The 19,371-nt window shown below is 33.7% G+C and overlaps 3 protein-coding genes across 4 annotated transcripts; 2 read left to right on the forward strand and 1 right to left on the reverse strand.

Annotated features, from left to right (window-relative positions):
* Positions 1 to 1,371: 1,371 nt before the first annotated feature.
* LOC105965196 (MICOS complex subunit) lies at positions 1,372 to 8,770 on the reverse strand. 2 transcript variants are annotated; one of them, XM_088822527.1, is made up of 12 exons: positions 8,598 to 8,770; positions 8,434 to 8,497; positions 6,459 to 7,214; positions 6,248 to 6,352; positions 5,971 to 6,123; positions 5,723 to 5,800; positions 5,067 to 5,159; positions 4,854 to 4,973; positions 4,181 to 4,258; positions 3,361 to 3,540; positions 2,181 to 2,282; positions 1,372 to 1,950 (listed from the first exon to the last, which is right to left on the reverse strand). In XM_088822527.1, exons 1-12 carry the CDS (start codon positions 8,606 to 8,608, stop codon positions 1,723 to 1,725), a joined length of 1,968 nt encoding a protein of 655 aa, XP_088678653.1. In that variant the 5' UTR covers positions 8,609 to 8,770; the 3' UTR covers positions 1,372 to 1,722. The 2 variants fall into 2 exon arrangements, with proteins under 2 accessions (XP_088678653.1, XP_088678654.1); XM_088822528.1 differs by having other exon boundaries at positions 6,459 to 7,403; positions 8,197 to 8,497; positions 8,598 to 8,685.
* A 2,509-nt stretch (positions 8,771 to 11,279) lies between these two features.
* Positions 11,280 to 15,131, forward strand: LOC105965340 (RNase L inhibitor protein-like protein). The gene is made up of 9 exons (XM_088822529.1): positions 11,280 to 11,459; positions 11,564 to 11,608; positions 11,779 to 11,834; positions 12,263 to 12,326; positions 12,460 to 12,502; positions 13,009 to 13,145; positions 13,869 to 13,959; positions 14,267 to 14,454; positions 14,635 to 15,131. The coding sequence occupies exons 1-9, from the start codon at positions 11,381 to 11,383 to the stop codon at positions 14,751 to 14,753; spliced, it is 822 nt and encodes a 273-aa protein (XP_088678655.1). The 5' UTR covers positions 11,280 to 11,380; the 3' UTR covers positions 14,754 to 15,131.
* Positions 15,132 to 16,188: 1,057 nt separating this feature from the next.
* LOC105965342 (large ribosomal subunit protein eL30) lies at positions 16,189 to 17,841 on the forward strand. Its single transcript, XM_012989889.2, has 5 exons — positions 16,189 to 16,347; positions 16,448 to 16,553; positions 16,690 to 16,791; positions 17,478 to 17,546; positions 17,644 to 17,841. The coding sequence occupies exons 1-5, from the start codon at positions 16,327 to 16,329 to the stop codon at positions 17,682 to 17,684; spliced, it is 339 nt and encodes a 112-aa protein (XP_012845343.1). The 5' UTR covers positions 16,189 to 16,326; the 3' UTR covers positions 17,685 to 17,841.
* The last annotated feature ends 1,530 nt before the right edge of the window (positions 17,842 to 19,371 follow it).

The raw sequence follows: 19,371 nt of genomic DNA on the forward strand, positions 1-19,371 counted from the left end.
AAGTCCATATTTTTGTAGTTCAATAACTTACTTGTGGCTTTATTATGTTTTCATGTAATTGTTTTAGATTAATTATATTTTACTTATCTAAATTAGTTGTAGAAGTCGTGTACGATTGTGTTTTCTAATGATTGATTTCTTTAGGCTCAGAAAAAGGTTTGGAAGAGTTTATCTCGTGCCTATATAAGTCAACAAACCAATAAAGAATCTATTCGTTTTTATTGAAGAAAAAATCAAAAAACTGTCAAAGTAGTTGGACTTTGCTAGAGCAATATGTGAAGCAGAATTGTGTCCTCTTTCCTATTGTGAATAAACAAGACGTTCGAGTTATGTACAAGTAGAATTTAAAGAGGCAATCTTTAATATTTTAATAAGTTTTATTAATGTACACTGTAAATGAGAACTAGTGAGATCTTGTTTGTAGATCCTCGTAAATGTATGCCACTTTTATGTCGAGGCACATTAATTTCTTGTATTATTTATTCTGCTTTTAGTATAGTTATATTATGTGTCTCTACACAACAATTGTAGTTGCAACATACTACTGTATCATAACAAGTAAACTGTTACAACTAAATAAGATTGATTCTATAGGCATATAAATTAACAATTTACATGTTATTGGATGCAAATTTACAATGGTGTATATATATATACATATTACTCTATATACTTTACCGGATATAGTATATAAAAAACGATATTGTAGAAGAGGTTAATTATGAAGATGGTGATCCATAATTAGTATGTCCTAAATGTGAATAATGTATAACCAACCATGGAGTTGCTTAGATGAAAAGCATTGCCCATTATACAAACGTGCAAGCAAAACTGCAAATACAACTTAATTATCAGCACAAAATGAAACTTGTAACTTTTGGTAGCTCAAGAGCCCTAATCCCATGTATGATTACAATTTTCATCATATGTTCTTGGTATGCATGATTACATCAAAACATTCAAAAGAAGAAAGAGATCATAAAATTCAGTCGAGCTGCTAGGTCATCCCTTGTGGGACATTTTTAATTAGTTTTGAAATAGTGAAATGTGTTACATACGTTTAAATTTCATGTTATGCACTATATATTTGTTAGAGCGAGCGCGAAATTAGATGATTCGAGTTCGAATTATTTGACAATACATTATGGGTCGAACGACTTATACCTACAAGTGAAACCTATATAAATTAATAGAGTCGGGATTAGAGAAATTCTATTAATTTAACGAAATATTAATTTATATAATTAATCATTTAATACATTCTCACCGATTCGGGACCAAAAGATATTATTATTTAAGCAAAGTTATTAATTTATCGAGGTTCTACTGTATTGTAATTTACATCTCTCGTCTAATTTGTAAACTGTGATACAGGAGTGGAAATCCACCATCATAGGCATTTCGTCATACATCGAATATCAAAATCAAGTGTCTCCTCATGGGGGATTAAGAAAATCAGAACCAAACTGAACTTCACAGTCAGTTGTTTAATTTTTTTGTCCTAATACCAGCCACGTGACCGGTTTTCGAAAGGCAAAAAAAAAAACAAAATTTATTTGCATCACTATAAACAACGGGACAGCCATAGAAGAGAGAGAAAAAAATGCTGCCGTTGCTTCTAGAAACCGTGAGATTCTTCTTCATGCCCAAAAACACATCCCGATAAAATATTTTTAACAAAAAATAGAGTCAAAGGGTGTTGATATTAAATCACCGCTCGTATTAGGCTGATAGAGTGGCGTAGGATTGCAAAACGGTCAAAGCTTGCTCTGTGATAGCTCGGTTTCTTGCTCGATTAACCCACTCTTGAACAACTTCTGCTGCTTGGCTGTCTTTTACCCCCTTTTCGAGAGTATCTGCAGCTTCACATAGCTTTCCCTGTGCTAACAAGTTCTCGACTCTATTTATCAGAGACTCGATTCCATCACCTGATTCATCCACCTCCTTAACCTGATAAATCGAGTGATCGATAAAGATTATAATGAAAATGTTGTAGAATCAATACTCGAATTCATTTGTGTTGAAAATGGGAGCTAAGGATTTGAAATCAAGTGTCAAATGAATCAATCCAACAATGTATTTGTTATTATTAATTTTGAAATACTTCAATCAAAATGCAACCTAAGTTATTTTTACAAACTAATTTTAAATACCGAGGGGCGTAGAGAGAGAATGTGAACCTTTAACAAAGAAGCAACGTGAGCCAATGAATGTGACAATATCCCACCACCACCTGGTGGAAGTAGACTGAAGTGCCTCAGTGTTCCCTTCAAGGTATCAAACTGCAAATATGCAAAAAAGATAAAAACAATTAAATGTCTATGAACAGATATAAACAGGTCACAGCACAGATGATTTATCTCCAAACGTAACTCATAACGGGCAGTATTGGAATAATGAAACCAGATAAAACTTCTAAGAAGTTCAAATACTCCCGAGCTAAATTTGCCTTGGTTCTAAATATTTTCCAGAATTATCGCTTTCCCACCTCCGAACCGAAACAGAATCTCAACGTGTTTATTTTATGCTTTCATGTGCAAGTTACTGCTGCTTTTTCAGGTATTGAAAAGGGAATGTACCCCACTTGTCTTTTCAACTTATTCGGTTGATTCCACACAACTTGTTTCTTCCAACTTTTTTGCAATCAACTGTTTTTTGGTGATGAATATAAGCATCTAAACACAATGAGGTCAGTAAATGATGAAGGCGATGAATCTTCCACAAACGTCTGACCTATAACCCATAAATACAGAATTTAAACACCTAATGGACATTGTCCCTCGGCATAGGAAAATGGAGCACAATGAAGCCTCTAATTCTTTTTAAAAAAAACTGTCTAGGAGATTAAAATTGAAACGACTAGATACAGTTGACTCTACTTTCCCAAGAGTAACTAAATCCAAGCTTTGCACGAGACCAACAAAGTAGCAGCTTGTACCACTGATAATATTAACCACAGAATGTGGTCTCAATAGTTAATAGTCTAACCCTGTTATGTTTTAGCACAACTTATCAGATGTAACAAACTTATTATTCCAAATGTTCGGGGATCTGCAGGATATTTGACAAGTATGTATTGGAATTAGTAGTTTACCCTTAACAAAGTCTGTGTGTGGCAATGATTTCATAAAGCTAAGTCCAGCAAATTTTACAGCCAAAAGTAGCAATTAAAATACAACGGCGTAACCTTATTATATAAATTTGTCAACCCACTAAGATCTTTGTCAAGAAAATAAGGTGAACAGGCAATTGGCTTGTCAAAAATCGATTTGAAACTGAAATTCCTCATCGAAAACTTAAACAGGAAAAAGAGGAGTTAGACTCAAATGTCAAAGTAACATAGAGAATTATGTAACTTGCCTTGTGATTCAATTGGGATACAGAATCTGTTCCATACTTTTGGGTTTCTTCAGGGAGCGAAGATAGAACCAGAGCTATAAACGAGTCGTTGTCAATGCCTTCAAGATGAGCATGGAGAGCCTCTATTTCCTTTTTAATTGGCAGCCCTTTGGATAGTGCATCTTCCAATGATAATGCTCCCTACAACACATGAATGATTAGAAGATAGCTCCCTGTCAAACAAACTACATATTTCACGGCAAATGAATCATAAATGTGTGTGGCAGTCTCTAGACTTTCAGAACATGCTGAAGCTTCTAACAAATTCATAAAGAAGGCATCACAGATTATTTGTATATGGGAGTTCAAACCCATATATTATATATAAACTCTCTTAAATGGTTACCGAAAGCAGAGACAAGCCAACCAAGAATACGTTGTGGTAAAAAAAATTGTTAATCATTTCAGAACAAATCCAAATTTTTATTAACCAATTCTTAATGTAGCCAAATCCAAATATTGTGAAATTTGACTTTGGAGACATAAAAGAATCAAAACCATTGTTCAAAATGAAATACAAGAAACGGGAAGTGATAGGAGACATGAGGCTGGGGTTATAGAATCAATGATACTAAAACAGACTAAGGAAATTATCCAATTTTCTAGCTACCATTCTCAATTAATGAACAAAGAGCTATGTGAAAGCCAGATCCATTCTCAGCTATGATAATAATTGTTCAGCATATTAAGTACGAAATTATGATTAAAGTGGAGCATATAATTTCAGGGTGGCATCTTGGAGAGCATGTAATAGCAGTTAACATGGTAGTCGAGAGATTACCAGGGCAAGCTTGTGGACAGAGTGACTCTGGCGAGCTTCTTCAGATCGTGCATAAAATGCCATGCACAAAGCATGTATCTGCCAAGAATCAAGAGAAAGGGAGTATAAACACAAAATCCAGAATAACTGAAGACACACGAAAAAAAATCATCAAGGTCACTTTTTCTTCAGGGGCTTCTATGGATTCTATAAAATAAAGAGGCATTCTAGTTTTTTTCCTTTCCTTTTTTTTTTTTTTTTTGAGGGTGGGGGTTATTAATGAGCATATCGTAATTAGGAAATAAGACAAATAAATAAAAAGGAGAGAAAATCAGGATGTAAGTATGTTAATAATCAACGGATTTTATCACTACAATCCAATCATCATCCATGTATTTCAACTACATATGAAGATTTTTATTTAAGATTTTCTATATTACAGAGAACAATCAATGTGGACACAGTAATCTTTTCCTTCACCTTTTCATTAACAAACCTAGGCCTTAAAAAACCTTAATAGTAAAAAACATCTGCACATTTGAAGTTAACTCCTTCACTTTCTGTTTGACCTTTGTCTAAAAAAGGATTCTGAATAAATTCTAAATTCTTTTAATCCAACCAAATTGAGACAGTGATGAAAATAATTGGGTTTAATAGAAACTATAAGATGAAGCAAACATCAGTTGTATCATACATGAAGATTTGCTTCAGCCATTTTCTCAATCTGGGAAGCCTTCTCACTTGCAATTGCTGCAGCCAATTCGGCTTTAGCTATATCACGCATTTGCTTTAGTTTTTGTTCCACTTCGATTTCCTGCAGATAGAAATTCGATTATTTGCATCAGTATGCCAACACAGATAAATGAATAACATTGAGAAAATAACAGCTTCTATGACATATTGGAACCTTCTGCTCGAGTTCTGTGTAGAGTTTCTCCTCTAATTTTTCTTGAAGAGATTTGAGAGTAGCAGCTGATTTAACTCTTTCTTTAGATAATTCCTGAAAATATTTCAAACAATAATAAAATTGGCGACAAAATAAATATTTATCCCTTATCCCTCCTACACAATTGAAAGCCCCCAACTTCTTTGAGTTGTCAGCAGGTATTCCAGTTCCTAAAATATACATTTACTTCCTAAAGTTACTCAGCTAAATTACTACTGTCAAATTCTTTGATTTCCCCGATACTTTAGACACAAAACTATGAAAACGCATAAGAAACTCATTTTTTCAATACTCCCAAAACATCCCATGTCAATTGAAACTTGGACATTAAACTATTTACAAAGCTAATCAGAGAAAAGAAAATTAGAAAACCCATATACAACTGGACAATTGCATTTCGCCCAAGACATATAAGGAATTGTACATTTGAATAAAACACCTATCTACTGCTTTACTGCTTATGTATGAATAGGTCAGAGGAGGAAAATCAAAATAGTAACTGCAACATATCAGTTTCTAACAGATTGATGGTGACAGAATGCAGTGATGTACGGACATTAGGTACACTAAGTAACAACCAAATGCACCACATGCAAAAGAAAGGAGTTGTTTTAAACCTTATCCAGAATGGCTTCTCTCTCCGCATACATGAGTTCCCTGACCCTTGCATCCTTGAGTTCTTTCTCATACTTTACCTGATGAGTTGATAACTATGTTAGCAGAAACTAACAAAGATGATATACAGCTCTATATGATGGTATCTTGAAAAAAAAAATCATTCTATCAATAATGACACAAAGGAGAAGGTGACAAATTCAATCGATGATTGAGCCAGACTGTTTGCTTATACAAACTGTCTGCTGACCTTCATTGCTCTCTTCTCTTCAGCAAAAGAGCGAGCATCCAACTCTGCTTGTCTTTCCTCAGCAGCATGTATGGCTTGCAAGAAGTCAAGAACCAATTTCCCATCATTGGTTATGTAAGCATCATGTACATCCTCTACTGCTGGACTTATATCCTTCAATTTCCAGAAATAAACAATTAGATACATATGAGATCATTCTTCTATAAAACAATATGATTCATATGTAAATAACAACTAATCTCTTGTTTAATATATATATATATATAGATATACCTACCTTAAGTATGTTGGATGAAGATGTGGCAGATTCTTCAGAGTTGTCTTTTAAATGGTAATCGTCAAGGAGGGAACTAGATGTTTGTGTTCCGTCATCCTGAACAACCTACCAGAAGTTGCTTCACAAGAAACTGTGAATGATTTGCCCGAATAATAGGGGACAACAAATAGAGTTACAGAAATTTGCCCATTCTACAAAAACCGTGTATTACCTCTTGCATGCCTTGAGTGGTGGTTTGCTCCGTCGGAAGAGACTTGATCTCAACTTCTGCAAGAGCTTTCTCTGCTGAAGTGAAATTTGATGCGATTTCAATAGCCTTGTTCTGCTCCTCGTCTGGTTTACTAGTTGCATCATCTGATGAGACGCTGCTTTGAGAAACATTAGCCGTATCACTCCCTTGAACATGATCAACATTTTCTGGTGTCAGAACAGCCGTATCTTTTATCTGGAAACTTTCATCTTGTTCAGTTTTGATTAAATCATCTGAAACACTAAGATCTGGATGTGTTTCGGCGTCTTGCTTGACATGGCTTGCATCAAAACTTGATACATCTGATTCCTTTGAGCTGTTGCTATCGGCAATTGGATGCGTTTCAAAATCTTGCTTAACCTCGTTTGCATCAAACCTCGACACATCCGATTCCTTTGAGCTGCTATCAGCAATGGGTTGACTTAATTCACTAGCTTGATTGTGAGAATTTTGCTGTTCTGTAGACTTCTGCATGTTCTTATCAGAAATCCGAGCCTTGGTGTATTCACTGATGCTTTGCTGGTCTTTGACAAGATACTTTTCAATAGCTTCAAAATAGTAAGCAGCCACAACAAAAGGAGCCAATATTAAACCTCCGACAAGAACTTTCGGGAAACGATTCTGCGTTTTCGGGGCAGTGCTGCCTAAATCAGGCTTGGGCGGTCCATTCTTTTGGAGTGAAGAAAATGCTCTTCTTGAAGATAGATAAGAAGGTGTCTGCGCCACACCAAATTTTCAGAACAATAAAAACATTTAATCATTCAATTAATCATAACACCATATCAGTTCGCTGTTAACATATGAATGCAGCACACTTTACATTGAGTAATTTTAGGTGACTTGTAAATAAATTTCCTCAAAATATCAAGATATACTATACTTCAAGAAGCTTCAAACGAAAATTTCCTCAAAATATCAAGATATACTATACTTCAAGAAGCTTCAAACGACTCTCTCTCTCTCTCTCTCTCTCTCTCTCTCTCTCTCTCTCTCTCTCTCTCTCTCTCTCTCTCTCTCTCTCTCTCTCTCTCTCTCTCTCTCTCTCTCTCTCTCTCTCTCTCTCTCTCTCTCTCTCTCTCTCTCTCTCTCTCTCTCTCTCTCTCTCTCTCTCTCTCTCTCTCTCTCTCTCTCTCTCTCTCTCTCTCTCTCTCTCTCTCTCTCTCTCTCTCTCTCTCTCTCTCTCTCTCTCTCTCTCTCTCTCTCTCTCTCTCTCTCTCTCTCTCTCTCTCTCTCTCTCTCTCTCTCTCTCTCTCTCTCTCTCTCTCTCTCTCTCTCTCTCTCTCTCTCTCTCTCTCTCTCTCTCTCTCTCTCTCTCTCTCTCTCTCTCTCTCTCTCTCTCTCTCTCTCTCTCTCTCTCTCTCTCTCTCTCTCTCTCTCTCTCTCTCTCTCTCTCTCTCTCTCTCTCTCTCTCTCTCTCTCTCTCTCTCTCTCTCTCTCTCTCTCTCTCTCTCTCTCTCTCTCTCTCTCTCTCTCTCTCTCTCTCTCTCTCTCTCTCTCTCTCTCTCTCTCTCTCTCTCTCTCTCTCTCTCTCTCTCTCTCTCTCTCTCTCTCTCTCTCTCTCTCTCTCTCTCTCTCTCTCTCTCTCTCTCTCTCTCTCTCTCTCTCTCTCTCTCTCTCTCTCTCTCTCTCTCTCTCTCTCTCTCTCTCTCTCTCTCTCTCTCTCTCTCTCACACACACACACACACACACACACACCCACACCCACCCACCCACACACAATGAAGAAACCCTTGCATCCAAAGGTTCCCCTTCTTCCCAATACATAAATAAACAGATCATCGGTTCACTAATCCAACCCAACAATCTGAAGTACAACGAAATTCATAAAATTCAAAAACTGCACAGTGATTCATCAGAAAAATAGGGGAAAAATAAATCAATTGCATTCCACTAACAACATCATCAAGTATATACATACAGCAATACGACATCGTACCTGGGTCGTCGTCTGCAATGGAACCCTACCAACTGAACTACGAGATGCGAGTTGTAAAATGGACCTGCAAAAATAAAAATTAGAGAACAAAAAACCCTCGATGCAATAAAATCGACGAAAATCCAACTATTTATACACTGTAAATACATTGAATCGTATATTACCTGCGTAACATTGTTGAGTTTAAGCTTCGTCAATTCAGCAGAGGGTTGGAGAGAATTTTGTTATTCGGATTTCTGAGGATGACGAATCAAATGAAATAAAAGAAAGGGGCGGAATTAATATAAAGGGAAAATTTCCGGGAGAGCGATTAATTGTTAATGCACGATTTTAACTATAATCGTTCGGCACAATTATATTTGAGTCGGACTGATTTTGAACTATTTTATTAAATTTGATTCATTTATGAGTGGAGATTGAGCTTACTAAAGTTTGTTCGATTAAATTAATAATTAATATAATAAATTTATTATTTTAACGATACGACTCAACATACAAGTTACAATCATAATACATTTTTCGGCAAATTATGGTCACCCTCTGAGTTATAGTTAAATTATGAAAATCTCCCTAATGTTTGGGTAATTACTGTCACCTCTCAATTATGTATTATCTTACAAAATACCTCTCAAGAGCTAAATTCAGGGATGTTAAATCGGTAAAATCGAACCGAAATTTCGATACGCCAACATTTCATTCCGTTTACCGAACTTAATATACGATTTGGTTCGGTAAAAAACCGAATTACATATATTTTATATAAAAATATTTAAAAGGAAGGGGTGGCTGTAATTACCCAAACAAGAATGTTTTTTTTCGTAATTTGGTCATACCTCAGGGGTGGCCGTAATTTGCCCTTTATTATTTTGTTCCGTAAAAAGAAAAAGACAAAAATAAAAATGAATTAAATAGTGGCGGTGTGGTTATTGGATCGTAAAAATATCTCGTATCGTTTTGCTCCACATCTCGTACCGTATCGTTATCGTATCGTATCGTAAGATATTTAACCAACTATTAAAATATGAAAAAATATATATCTACATTATAAAAATATTATAAACATATAAAATTTATTATTTTTAAGTTAAACTACTCATTTCAAAATAGATATAAATTCAAGTTTCAACATCTTATTATAAAATAGGACAAAAAATATAATTTCTCATCAAATAACATCATCTAATGTGGTGTTTGTCTAGGCTTATAAGATAATAAAGAGCTTATACGCTCTTCCAATGTGTTAGGTAATTTTTTAAAAGATCTTAAAAATTCAAAATATAAGTTGTTGAAGTTTTTTAAAAAGTACATTTACCCGGCCTATTTAGTTAAGATCTTGTATCTAATGAGTAAAAATATCTTGTAAGATTATTATTTAAACACTTGAAAAAATTAATTCTAAAAATAAAACGTAACAACTTATCAACTCTTAAACCAACTTATCAGATGTTAGAGTATGTAAGAGTTTATCAGCTGTTTAAAATAAACTTTAGCGAAATGGGCCTTAAGTTCAAATTCGAATACCTAGGCAATGTTTGGAAGCGTTTTGGAACTTATTTTGATTTCATTTTGAGGAAATATGTTTTGGGGGAGGAATTTGAGAATGAAAGTAATGTTTGTTTGTATTTTGGAAAGAGACAAAATACACTGTAGCAGTCACATCATGTTTAAAAGTTTTAGAAAAAAGTATTTTAGAAGAAAAAAAATTGAAAGATGATGTGATATTTATTTGTTTTTTAGTGAAGACATTTTTTACTGTAGCAGTCAAATCATTTTACTATAGCAGTCACATCATGTCTGAAGGAGAGAGAAACTTTTGAGATTGTTTTGAGAAAATTATTTGAGAAGTGTAATAAATATAATTTTGTTTTAGGGAATAAATGAAAACAAAATCAAAACACTACCAAACATTTAGTTTGTGAAAATATTCGATCACTCATAATTTTAAAGATCAATGTCACTTAAATCGTCCTCATCCACCAATTTTAAAGGATTGGCTTCATCATTATCAATCGCAAAATCCAATCAAAAAACGCCTTGAATCCGTCTTGAATCGCAAAATTATAATCGCAAGAATTTATAGAAATTGAATTAGGGTTATGATATTGTAAGTATTGGTGAAGAGATTGAAGAGAAAAATGTGAATTAAGGTTGGGATATTGAAGAAATTTGTTCAAATCCATTTTTCAGAGCAGCTGATTGCGTTTCTTCTTTTTTTTTTTCGTTTTTTTTATTCTCAAATAATATCGTATCGTTTCGTGATACAACGATACGATACGATATCTCGCAGTATTTAACGGTATTTATCAATAAGCGATACAGAACCCGAGTTGTATCGTTTTGATTGGAACCGTACCGTATCACGATATATATCGCGGTATCTCGCGAGATTAACTACCACGGCGGTGGCAATGAAAAGAAGCGGCGCCGGAGAGTGTTCAAAAGTTTTAATCGAACTCGGGGCTTAAGTGGTGTTTGATTCCAAAACAAGTGGGCTGCAAGTTAATGTTTGGATTTGCATTAGGATTTATTTAGTGGAAGAAAGCCTTTTGATGTACTTTGCTTATTTGAATTTGAATTCTAAGTGACAAGAAAAGAAATGGTGATAGGATTTGGGTTGATTTAGAGAAAGGACTTCTTTAAAATTGTTAGGGATTGAATTAAAAATTATGAAAAACTTCATTTCGGGCTTATGAAAAATTGGGGGTGAAATCTGTAATTTTTTAAAAAATAATTTGAAGGGTATTTTAGGTCTTTCAACCTCGCAGGGTCCTTTTGCCTTTCACTAATTTTCACAGGGGCGTTTGTGGTAATCACTTTAACACCATACCTTTTATGCAATTCGGAATTACACAAGGGTGGTAACTGCAAAAAAAAACCCAAAAATATATACACACGCCGACTGGTACCACCGGCGGTGGCAATACATATCCCATAAAGAACGGCGAACATGAGTCACAGCAGCAAGCAGAAGCATGGCCGATTCAAGAAAGATAACCACCGTCCCACTTCCCACGGGCAATCAAACTACAGGCATGTACTTGTATTACAACCAATCGAATTTCTCAAAAATTAGACGAATTTCAATTTTTTTAATTCCATGTTTTAATTATGAATATTTAACTGGCTTGAACGTTAATCAGGGATGAAGATGGTGGGTCTTTGCCGACTGTTCCAGGTACATGTTTTGCTGCCGACTTGTGCTTACTTGTGTTGTTGTGCTTTGTTTGAGTCATGCACTCTAGGTGTTTGATGAATTGTGTTATGCTATTTTTATTAGCAAACACGCGTAGTTTGAACCATAGTTTGTGTTGGGGGGAAATTTAACTTTTTTCGACATTGTTTTAGCAGCAGCTGAGGAGGAGGAAGAGCAACAAGTTCCTGCGATTCAGCTCGCGATGTGGGTACGTGTTCGTGTTCTTTAATCTATACATATTGATTCTTAGTTCTTTTATCTGATAGTATTAAGTAGCTGCTAATTATCGTTTATAAGATAAGTTGATCTATTTCTGGTGGAACTGTGTAAGGATTTTTTTCTCATTCATTTAGTCATATGATGTAATCTATGATTTTCCGAAATCAGTTCAGAAATCTTGTACTGGAAAAAAAATGCTCTCTTTAGATATGTAAACTTTGTAATTCCTTTGTTCTTTGGTCTTTTTCTTAGTTCTTGACTTTCATATGTCTTGCGACTCATCTAAGTATACATGTAAACATATTTCTTGGATGGAATGAATTTAAAGACCTGATTTAATTGGGGATTTGGTTATGGTTCTTGGTTTTACTTGTGCATTGCTATTGTCGTTCTAAATTAACGATCTTCTGGATTCAGGATTTTGGACAATGTGATGCAAAGAGGTGCACGGGACGCAAGCTTGCAAGATTCGGATTGATAAAGGAAATTATCTGATGGCTTGAACATTATTTTCATATAAGCAAAATAATTTATTTGTCATGCTTATCACTTCGACAAGGAAATACTGCTTTTTTATCTAGAATTTTCTATTGAGTACCACCTTTTTTTTTATCAGGAATTGCGGGTTAATAGTGGATTTGGCGGAGTTGTTTTGAGGTAATTACAGTATGACTGTTTATTAGCTACACGTGTGATGATTTTGCCCTCTTGTTTAATGTTGCATCTTGTGTTGTGCTGTTGATTTCTAGTAAAGATTGTTTCCTATAGACATCATATATTTGTCTCATATGTGGTTTATGGCATTAAAACAAAATTAAGGAATGAATTTATTGTTTCTTTCGTGACTTTAGAGCCACACTCGGTAGGCGTGCTTCTGATTTGTCAAAACTTGGAAATATATACATAAGTTGGAAGTACGGAAATTTAGCAATACGTGAGAAATGTACATATTTAGCAATACATGAGAAATTTAGCGATACATGAGCAATCGATGGTTTTCCTGAATAGTTTGAGTTTACATATTTTTTTGTTTATTTTAACTCAAATTAAGAGAAATGCACATTTTTCGTTACATGTCTGGTGCTGTATATTTAAAACTTTTTTTGCTTTGTGCTGAACATACATTATTGGATTTACTTGTCGTAATATTCACACTGTTTCAGTCCCACTGGAAAACAATGCGTCTCCCAAGAGGATCTTGAGTTGATCAAAAGAAGAGGTTTAGCTGTTGTCGATTGCTCGTGGGCCCGTCTAGAGGATGTGCCCTTCACAAAGCTGCGGTGTGTCGCTCCTCGTCTTTGTAAGCATATCAAACTACTATGTATTTTCGATGATTTGATTTGGATCATAAACTATGGAACATTATCAATATGCTGCACATAAAAGTCTTTAAGAATTTGGGCTGCCGTTTATAATCTGAAAATTAATGGATGAGATTCAGGTTTGATGATCTCTTTGACTCGTCAATCCTGAAGTGGTCCCGGTAGACTAGCTTGTCATGCCGATGAAAATTGTGTGCGTGTGTGTGTGTGTGTGTTTGTATGTTATAGGTTTTACACATTGGTTTGTTATAGTCACCTTTTAATTAATTAATAGAAAGTTAACTGATGTGGTAATTGATAAAAATCTCTGGCTTCCATGCTACTGCTTTTTGGTGTTTGGATGCTTACTTTTTGGGAGAAAGACGTAAGATATGTGAATAACTATGTTTGGCTTGAGTTCTCTCCGACGAAGTAAAGGAAAAAAGAATGAGAAAGAAATTTGCAACCATCGAAAAGCTTTACAGACAGACCATCATGAAAGAGATAAACCTAAAAACGATTCAATGAGTACGAGATTTATAAGATTGTTGAGAAATGTCTTCAAAATGGCTTTCCCCTTTTTTTCCTGTTACGGTTTTTTTTTTCTTTTTTTAAATATATGGGTATTATCATGTTCAATGTCAGTTATAATTTTACTTGCATTTTCTGCTTTGCTTTCTTCCTATAATTTGTTTATTCTCATGAATGTACGTGATTTACAGTACCTTGGTTGGTAGCCGCAAATCCAGTAAATTACGGTCGTCCTTGTCAGCTTTCATGTGTTGAGGCATTGGCTGCAGCTTTGATCATATGGTACTAAACCCGAGCCTTTTACATGGCCATCATTTCATCTCTATAATTACTTGCTCTTAAATAAGATTATCAAAATCATATGCATTCCCTTCTTGTTCATTTGCAGTTTCAATTTTATGTTTTAACTCCATGTTCGAGAATCCGTATAACTTTTAGTTATTTTGGGTATATTGAAAAAAAAAGGGTTATGTTGCATGCACCCAATTAAACATTCTTCCTTTTCTTAGTTGGTTTACGATTTACGATTAATCTTGTAATATTTCATTAAATCGGTTGTTCGATACTTTAATTTGTTTGCTTCAAATAGTGGAGAGAAAGAAACTGGAAATCTATTGCTCAGCAAATTCAAGTGGGGCCATGCATTCTTGTCCCTGAACAAGGAACTTCTTAAGGCATACTCTCAATGCCCGACTGGTGCTGAGATGATTACGGTACAAAACGAGTGGCTTTCGCAGCAAAAATCGCCACCTCCAAACGAGCTCACCAATACAAAAGGTAGTTCTCTAATACTTTTGTTTCCGAAATTGCATTTAACCCCCCTCTCCAACTAACGGTCCGTAAAAAGAACTTTTTAACAGAAATTGAAAAATATTGTATGTATGTATGTATATATGTACGTTGGGGAAAAATGAATAAAAGAGTTTAAATACGAGCCTTTTTGCGTTGCATTTTCAGGAGAGAATTCTAACAAGGAAGATGATGGATTATCAAGCGGTTCTGAAGATGGGCTTCCTCCACTCGAAAGAAATATGAATCACTTACAATTAGAAGAAAGCGACGAAGAAAGTGAATGAAATATATACTATTAATCTTGAAAGAGGGTGTGTCATCAAAACGCGCAAATATAATCTACACTCCATAACTTATGTTCACATGTCTAGTAAAGCTAGTTAAGCTCGGTTTTACCAGGTCTGGTACCACATTAAAGCAAGCTTTTTTTTTTTTTTTTTTTTTGTTTTTTTTTTTTTGGTGTTACGACAACTCGTTATAATTTTGTTAACTTCGAGATTTTCTACAATTTTTTTCTTCTTGTTTTTGCCTTTGCTTCATATATATATATAACTTTTATATCTGCAATGTATTAGTATGTATACATATTTTGCGCACATGCATATTATGTGTAAATCTACAGTAATATGTTATCTGATATATTTCATCTCGTGTAGCGTCTATGAGACCGACATCCCCCAAATAAGCTCTCAATTTGTAGGTTAACAATTTTAATTTATAGAATTTTAATTTTGAGATTAATGAGGAAAAAAACAGTTTCAGAGAAAAAAAACATCGAATTCCCAAATTTAGTTTACAACTGAGATACTATTTTTATGGTCATAAAATTTGGTAAAAATTATATCTGAAATGTTACATGTCGTTTCAATTTTATTAATGTCGTTTTGACTTCGAACCTGATTTTGACATATTTTTATTTTGATTTCGGCAAAATTCATAACACGAAAACTGTAGTCCTTTGGGTTAACTTTCTAATCCAACTTAAATCCGCTAGATTGGATGCAGTGTGACAAAGTTATGCATGAATGAATCACATTTTTAATTTTAGAGGGTGTTTGGCTAAGCTTATAAAATATTAAAAGGAGCGTATAAGATGTTTTAAAGTTTATAAGCTCTTTCGAACTATTTGGTAATTTTTTTAAAATAAGCTGTTGGGAGAGCAAATAAGATCTTTTTAAATAAGTACCTCTATCCCACCTTTTTATTTAAGATCTTATAACGAGTAAAAATAGGAAATAAGCTTATTATCCAAACACTCTAAAAATTAATCCTAAAAATAAGATGTAACAGCTTATCAGCTCTTAAAACATCTTATCAGACGTAAGAGCTTATCAACTGTTTAAAATAAGCTTAGCCAAACACCCTCTTAGATATCTCATTACATCAAAGTTGTGGGCAGGATCCATTGATTCATGTATATCTTTCTCGTCCGACATCCAATTTTGGTGATTCAAGTTGGATTAGAAAACTAACTCAGAATACTACAAATTCTATTTTTCGGGTTTTGCAAAATTTGGAATTAAAAATGATCAAAATCAAGTTTGAAATTGTAACGGTATTATTAAAGCTCGAACGACATTTATCACATCCCAAAATATATATTTGAAATATATTAATATGTAGAAATATTTGAAATATATATTACATTAAACCAAAAAAAAAACAAATAAATGAAACAAGCTGACTAGCTGAGGGTTAAAACCGGAATTTACCCGGGACTCACCACTTATAAGAACTCCACCCCCACTCGTCCCCACACTGTATACTGCGCCGCGGTGCTAAACTACGCCTCATTAGGTTACATTTCTGATTTCTCCACTCTTTGTGCGGCGGCGAAACCGTAGCTGTACTATCAAAATGGTGGCGGCGAAGAAAACTGTACGAATCTCTCCGCTCGTGTGGTTCATTCGTCTCGTGAATTTCGTAAATCTCTGATTTTTTTTATTAACTGATTCAAATGTTAATTTCATCTGTACAGAAGAAGACTCATGAGAGCATTAACAACAGATTGGCTCTGGTGATGAAGAGCGGCAAATTCACCCTCGGTTACAAAACCGTTCTCAAAACTCTCCGCAGTTCGAAAGGTAATTTCTTTCAAATTTTCAAAAAAAAAAAAATTCAATTTTGTTGAGATTTAAGCTTAATTTTGAAATATGTATGTACCTGAATATGATTCTGATGGTTTGAATTTTGTTATGAATTGGGGTTTGATGATTTTAGGGAAATTGATTCTTATCTCGAACAACTGCCCGCCGTTGCGAAAATCGGAGATCGAGTATTACGCCATGCTCTCCAAAGTTGGGGTTCACCACTACAATGGAAGTGAGTGAACTCATTTTTAGCTGATTTTATGATTTTGTTTTTTCCTGTTTTCGGGTTTAATTATGTTTTAGTTAGTCTTTATGTTGATTCGGAGATTAGGTTAATTATGCTAATCCAAATTATTGTTTGATAATTGTGTGCATTTAGAAATACGAAGCAGAAATTTTAGTGATAATGCTATTTTCTTTACTCGTAATTCGGTTCGGTAATCACAATGTTGTACCTTTCCCACACTACATTCAAGTCTAGAAATACGAGGCAGGCATTTTAGTATTAATACATGTTCAACTTATACTCTGGTTTGGTATTCGCTCGTTTTGCCACATGGTTTGATGGTGCTTAAAATACGGTCGAATAATTGTTGATATTTTGCTATATATTAACGATTAAATTTATCACTGAAGTTATTTTCCGTAGATTTTTGTGGCGCATAACATAATCAAGTGATTCGTTTGATCCAAAGAAGGCTTCATATAGTATCCACTATCGTAATACTTCTCACGTTATGAATCTAATGACAAATATAACCCTCAATTTGGTAACATTTATAATTATGAATATATGGCTGTATGTATTGTATACCTCTCGAGTTTGTGAAACGGAAACTCGTAATTCAAGTTCTATTTCTAAAGTACTTGGTTTTGAAATCTTGTTTTGATTCGCAATCATCTTAAACTTGTGGATAGATAACGTTGATTTGGGAACTGCTTGCGGAAAGTACTTTCGAGTTTCATGCCTCAGCATTGTTGATCCAGGTACCGTACTATTTATATTATAGAATGTTTTTTTACTTATTACATGGAAACATAGAACCGATAGTGATTTTATCGATTGCTTGTTGACACAATGTAGGTGATTCGGACATCATCAAGTCATTGCCCAGCGAACAGTGAGAAGAGACTTTTCGTTGACTTTTTCGATTTCTTGAAATTGATCCTATTTTCACATGTAGAACTTCTTCGGATGAGTTAAATTTCTTTGACATGATAGTTTATGTGTTATTTGTTGTCTTGTTATCCGTATCGAGTTTTTGCGTGCTTTTGGCGAAAACCTTTTGTTCAAGCCAACCATTTTGTGTGAACTAAAAAATATGCAGAGGGTTGTGAATTGTGATAGGCTTTTACATTTAATTGATTAATGCAACAATTAAATGGGAATTTAGTTATTTTCAAGTGGTTGAATTAATTGGATATAAGTAGGAGTGCAAATTGGAATTAATTTGATTAAAAAAATTGATTTTGGATTTTTTTATTTTTGGACTTTGAAATTCTTTTTCTTTTTCATTTGATTTTAAAATTCTGAATTTGGATTATTTATTTAATGTCATATGTGAATTGGAAACTGGAATTTTTGAATTCTGTTGATTTTGATAAAATATCAAAATCATATTAAAAGCTTCTACATATTGATAAAATATTTTATTAGTTATAACTTTTAAGTTATTTTTTTGATTTTATAAGATGTTGGAAGTGTTTGGCAAATAAAAGCTTTTCTTTATTGTCATCGTATTCGTGACAAAAAAAATAAAATATTTTACTAGTTATAAGTTATAACCAGTAAAATATTTTACTAGTTACAACTTTGTTTTTTTGCTCAATAAATATAGCTTATTATTGATATAATGTGAATATTCACTTCTTTTAATGTACTATAAATAATGCACAGTTGCTTTTGTAAGCTACTCGATACTTGATTTAAGATTGTTCATTAGAAATTCATTTGATCTCAAGTTTAACACATATTTCCGTTTGATAAAATATGAAGCCCCGTTCGAACAAAGGCTCGTTTTGTGTTCAGCTCGATTAAAATTCGTATAAACTTTATTCGATTGTTTATGAAACCAAACTAAAATACAACTTTTAAGCACAATACATATTCAAATAAGCTTGAACAACTATTCATTCGGTTTCACTAACCGTTTACACCCGTAACTAGGGTGCCATAGATCACTTTAATTTTAATTCGGGTGGAGTATTTACGTAATCTTCTTGGAATAAAGTTTAATTAAAGTAACGAATGATGACACTTACTAGATAAAACTGAATTTATTACAAGATAATTTATATATTTATTCAATGGACAAAATCTAGTTAAGAATCCCTGCACAATTAAATTTTCATGCCTAAAAAATTATACATAATGTAATAAATATTGATTACAAATTACTTAATCCGTTTCAAATTGATTCTTGTTTTGCAGAATTTCTTTAGTTTCATATTATCAGTGATTTTAGAATAGGAATAGTGAATTAATTACCCTTTTCCATATTTAACCTTAGTAATCTCAATCAAATAATATAATCCTCACAAGTGAAGAGTAACTAATAAAAAAATATAATTCGATGAATACGTTAATCCTATTCAGTATTTTTTTTTTCTTTGGAAACCAATATATATTTATTAGATTTCTTAATATTTGAGTCAAAACTTTAGGAAAAATATTATTTTTAATGAAGTTCTAGTGGTCTAAATTTTGATACTAAACTTTATCTTAATATTGCAAGTTGGAATGACTAATATTCAAAATTAAAAAATTAAAGAAGCCAAGCTACATATTTACATGGGACGGTTCATCCAGTTG

This window comes from Erythranthe guttata, chromosome 8, assembly GCF_056151865.1.
Source record: "Erythranthe guttata isolate IM_541 chromosome 8, IM_541, whole genome shotgun sequence".
In the NCBI taxonomy this organism is placed as follows: Eukaryota; Viridiplantae; Streptophyta; class Magnoliopsida; order Lamiales; family Phrymaceae; genus Erythranthe; species Erythranthe guttata.

Bases quoted from the DNA above. Each gene is read 5' to 3' on its own strand.
- LOC105965340 (XM_088822529.1), top strand. From the start codon at position 11,381: ATGAGTCACAGCAGCAAGCAGAAGCATGGCCGATTCAAGAAAGATAAC. The intron at 11,609-11,778 runs GTACATGTTTTG...ACATTGTTTTAG, and splicing joins GTCTTTGCCGACTGTTCCAG to CAGCAGCTGAGGAGGAGGAA. The intron at 13,960-14,266 runs GTACTAAACCCG...TGCTTCAAATAG, and splicing joins GCTGCAGCTTTGATCATATG to TGGAGAGAAAGAAACTGGAA.
- LOC105965342 (XM_012989889.2), top strand. From the start codon at position 16,327: ATGGTGGCGGCGAAGAAAACT. The intron at 16,554-16,689 runs GTAATTTCTTTC...TGATGATTTTAG, and splicing joins AACTCTCCGCAGTTCGAAAG to GGAAATTGATTCTTATCTCG. The intron at 16,792-17,477 runs GTGAGTGAACTC...ACTTGTGGATAG, and splicing joins GGTTCACCACTACAATGGAA to ATAACGTTGATTTGGGAACT.
- LOC105965196 (XM_088822527.1), bottom strand. The intron at 7,215-8,433 runs GTACGATGTCGT...GGTGTGGCGCAG, and splicing joins CATTGCAGACGACGACCCAG to ACACCTTCTTATCTATCTTC. The intron at 5,801-5,970 runs GTCAGCAGACAG...TCAACTCATCAG, and splicing joins AAGAGAAGAGAGCAATGAAG to GTAAAGTATGAGAAAGAACT.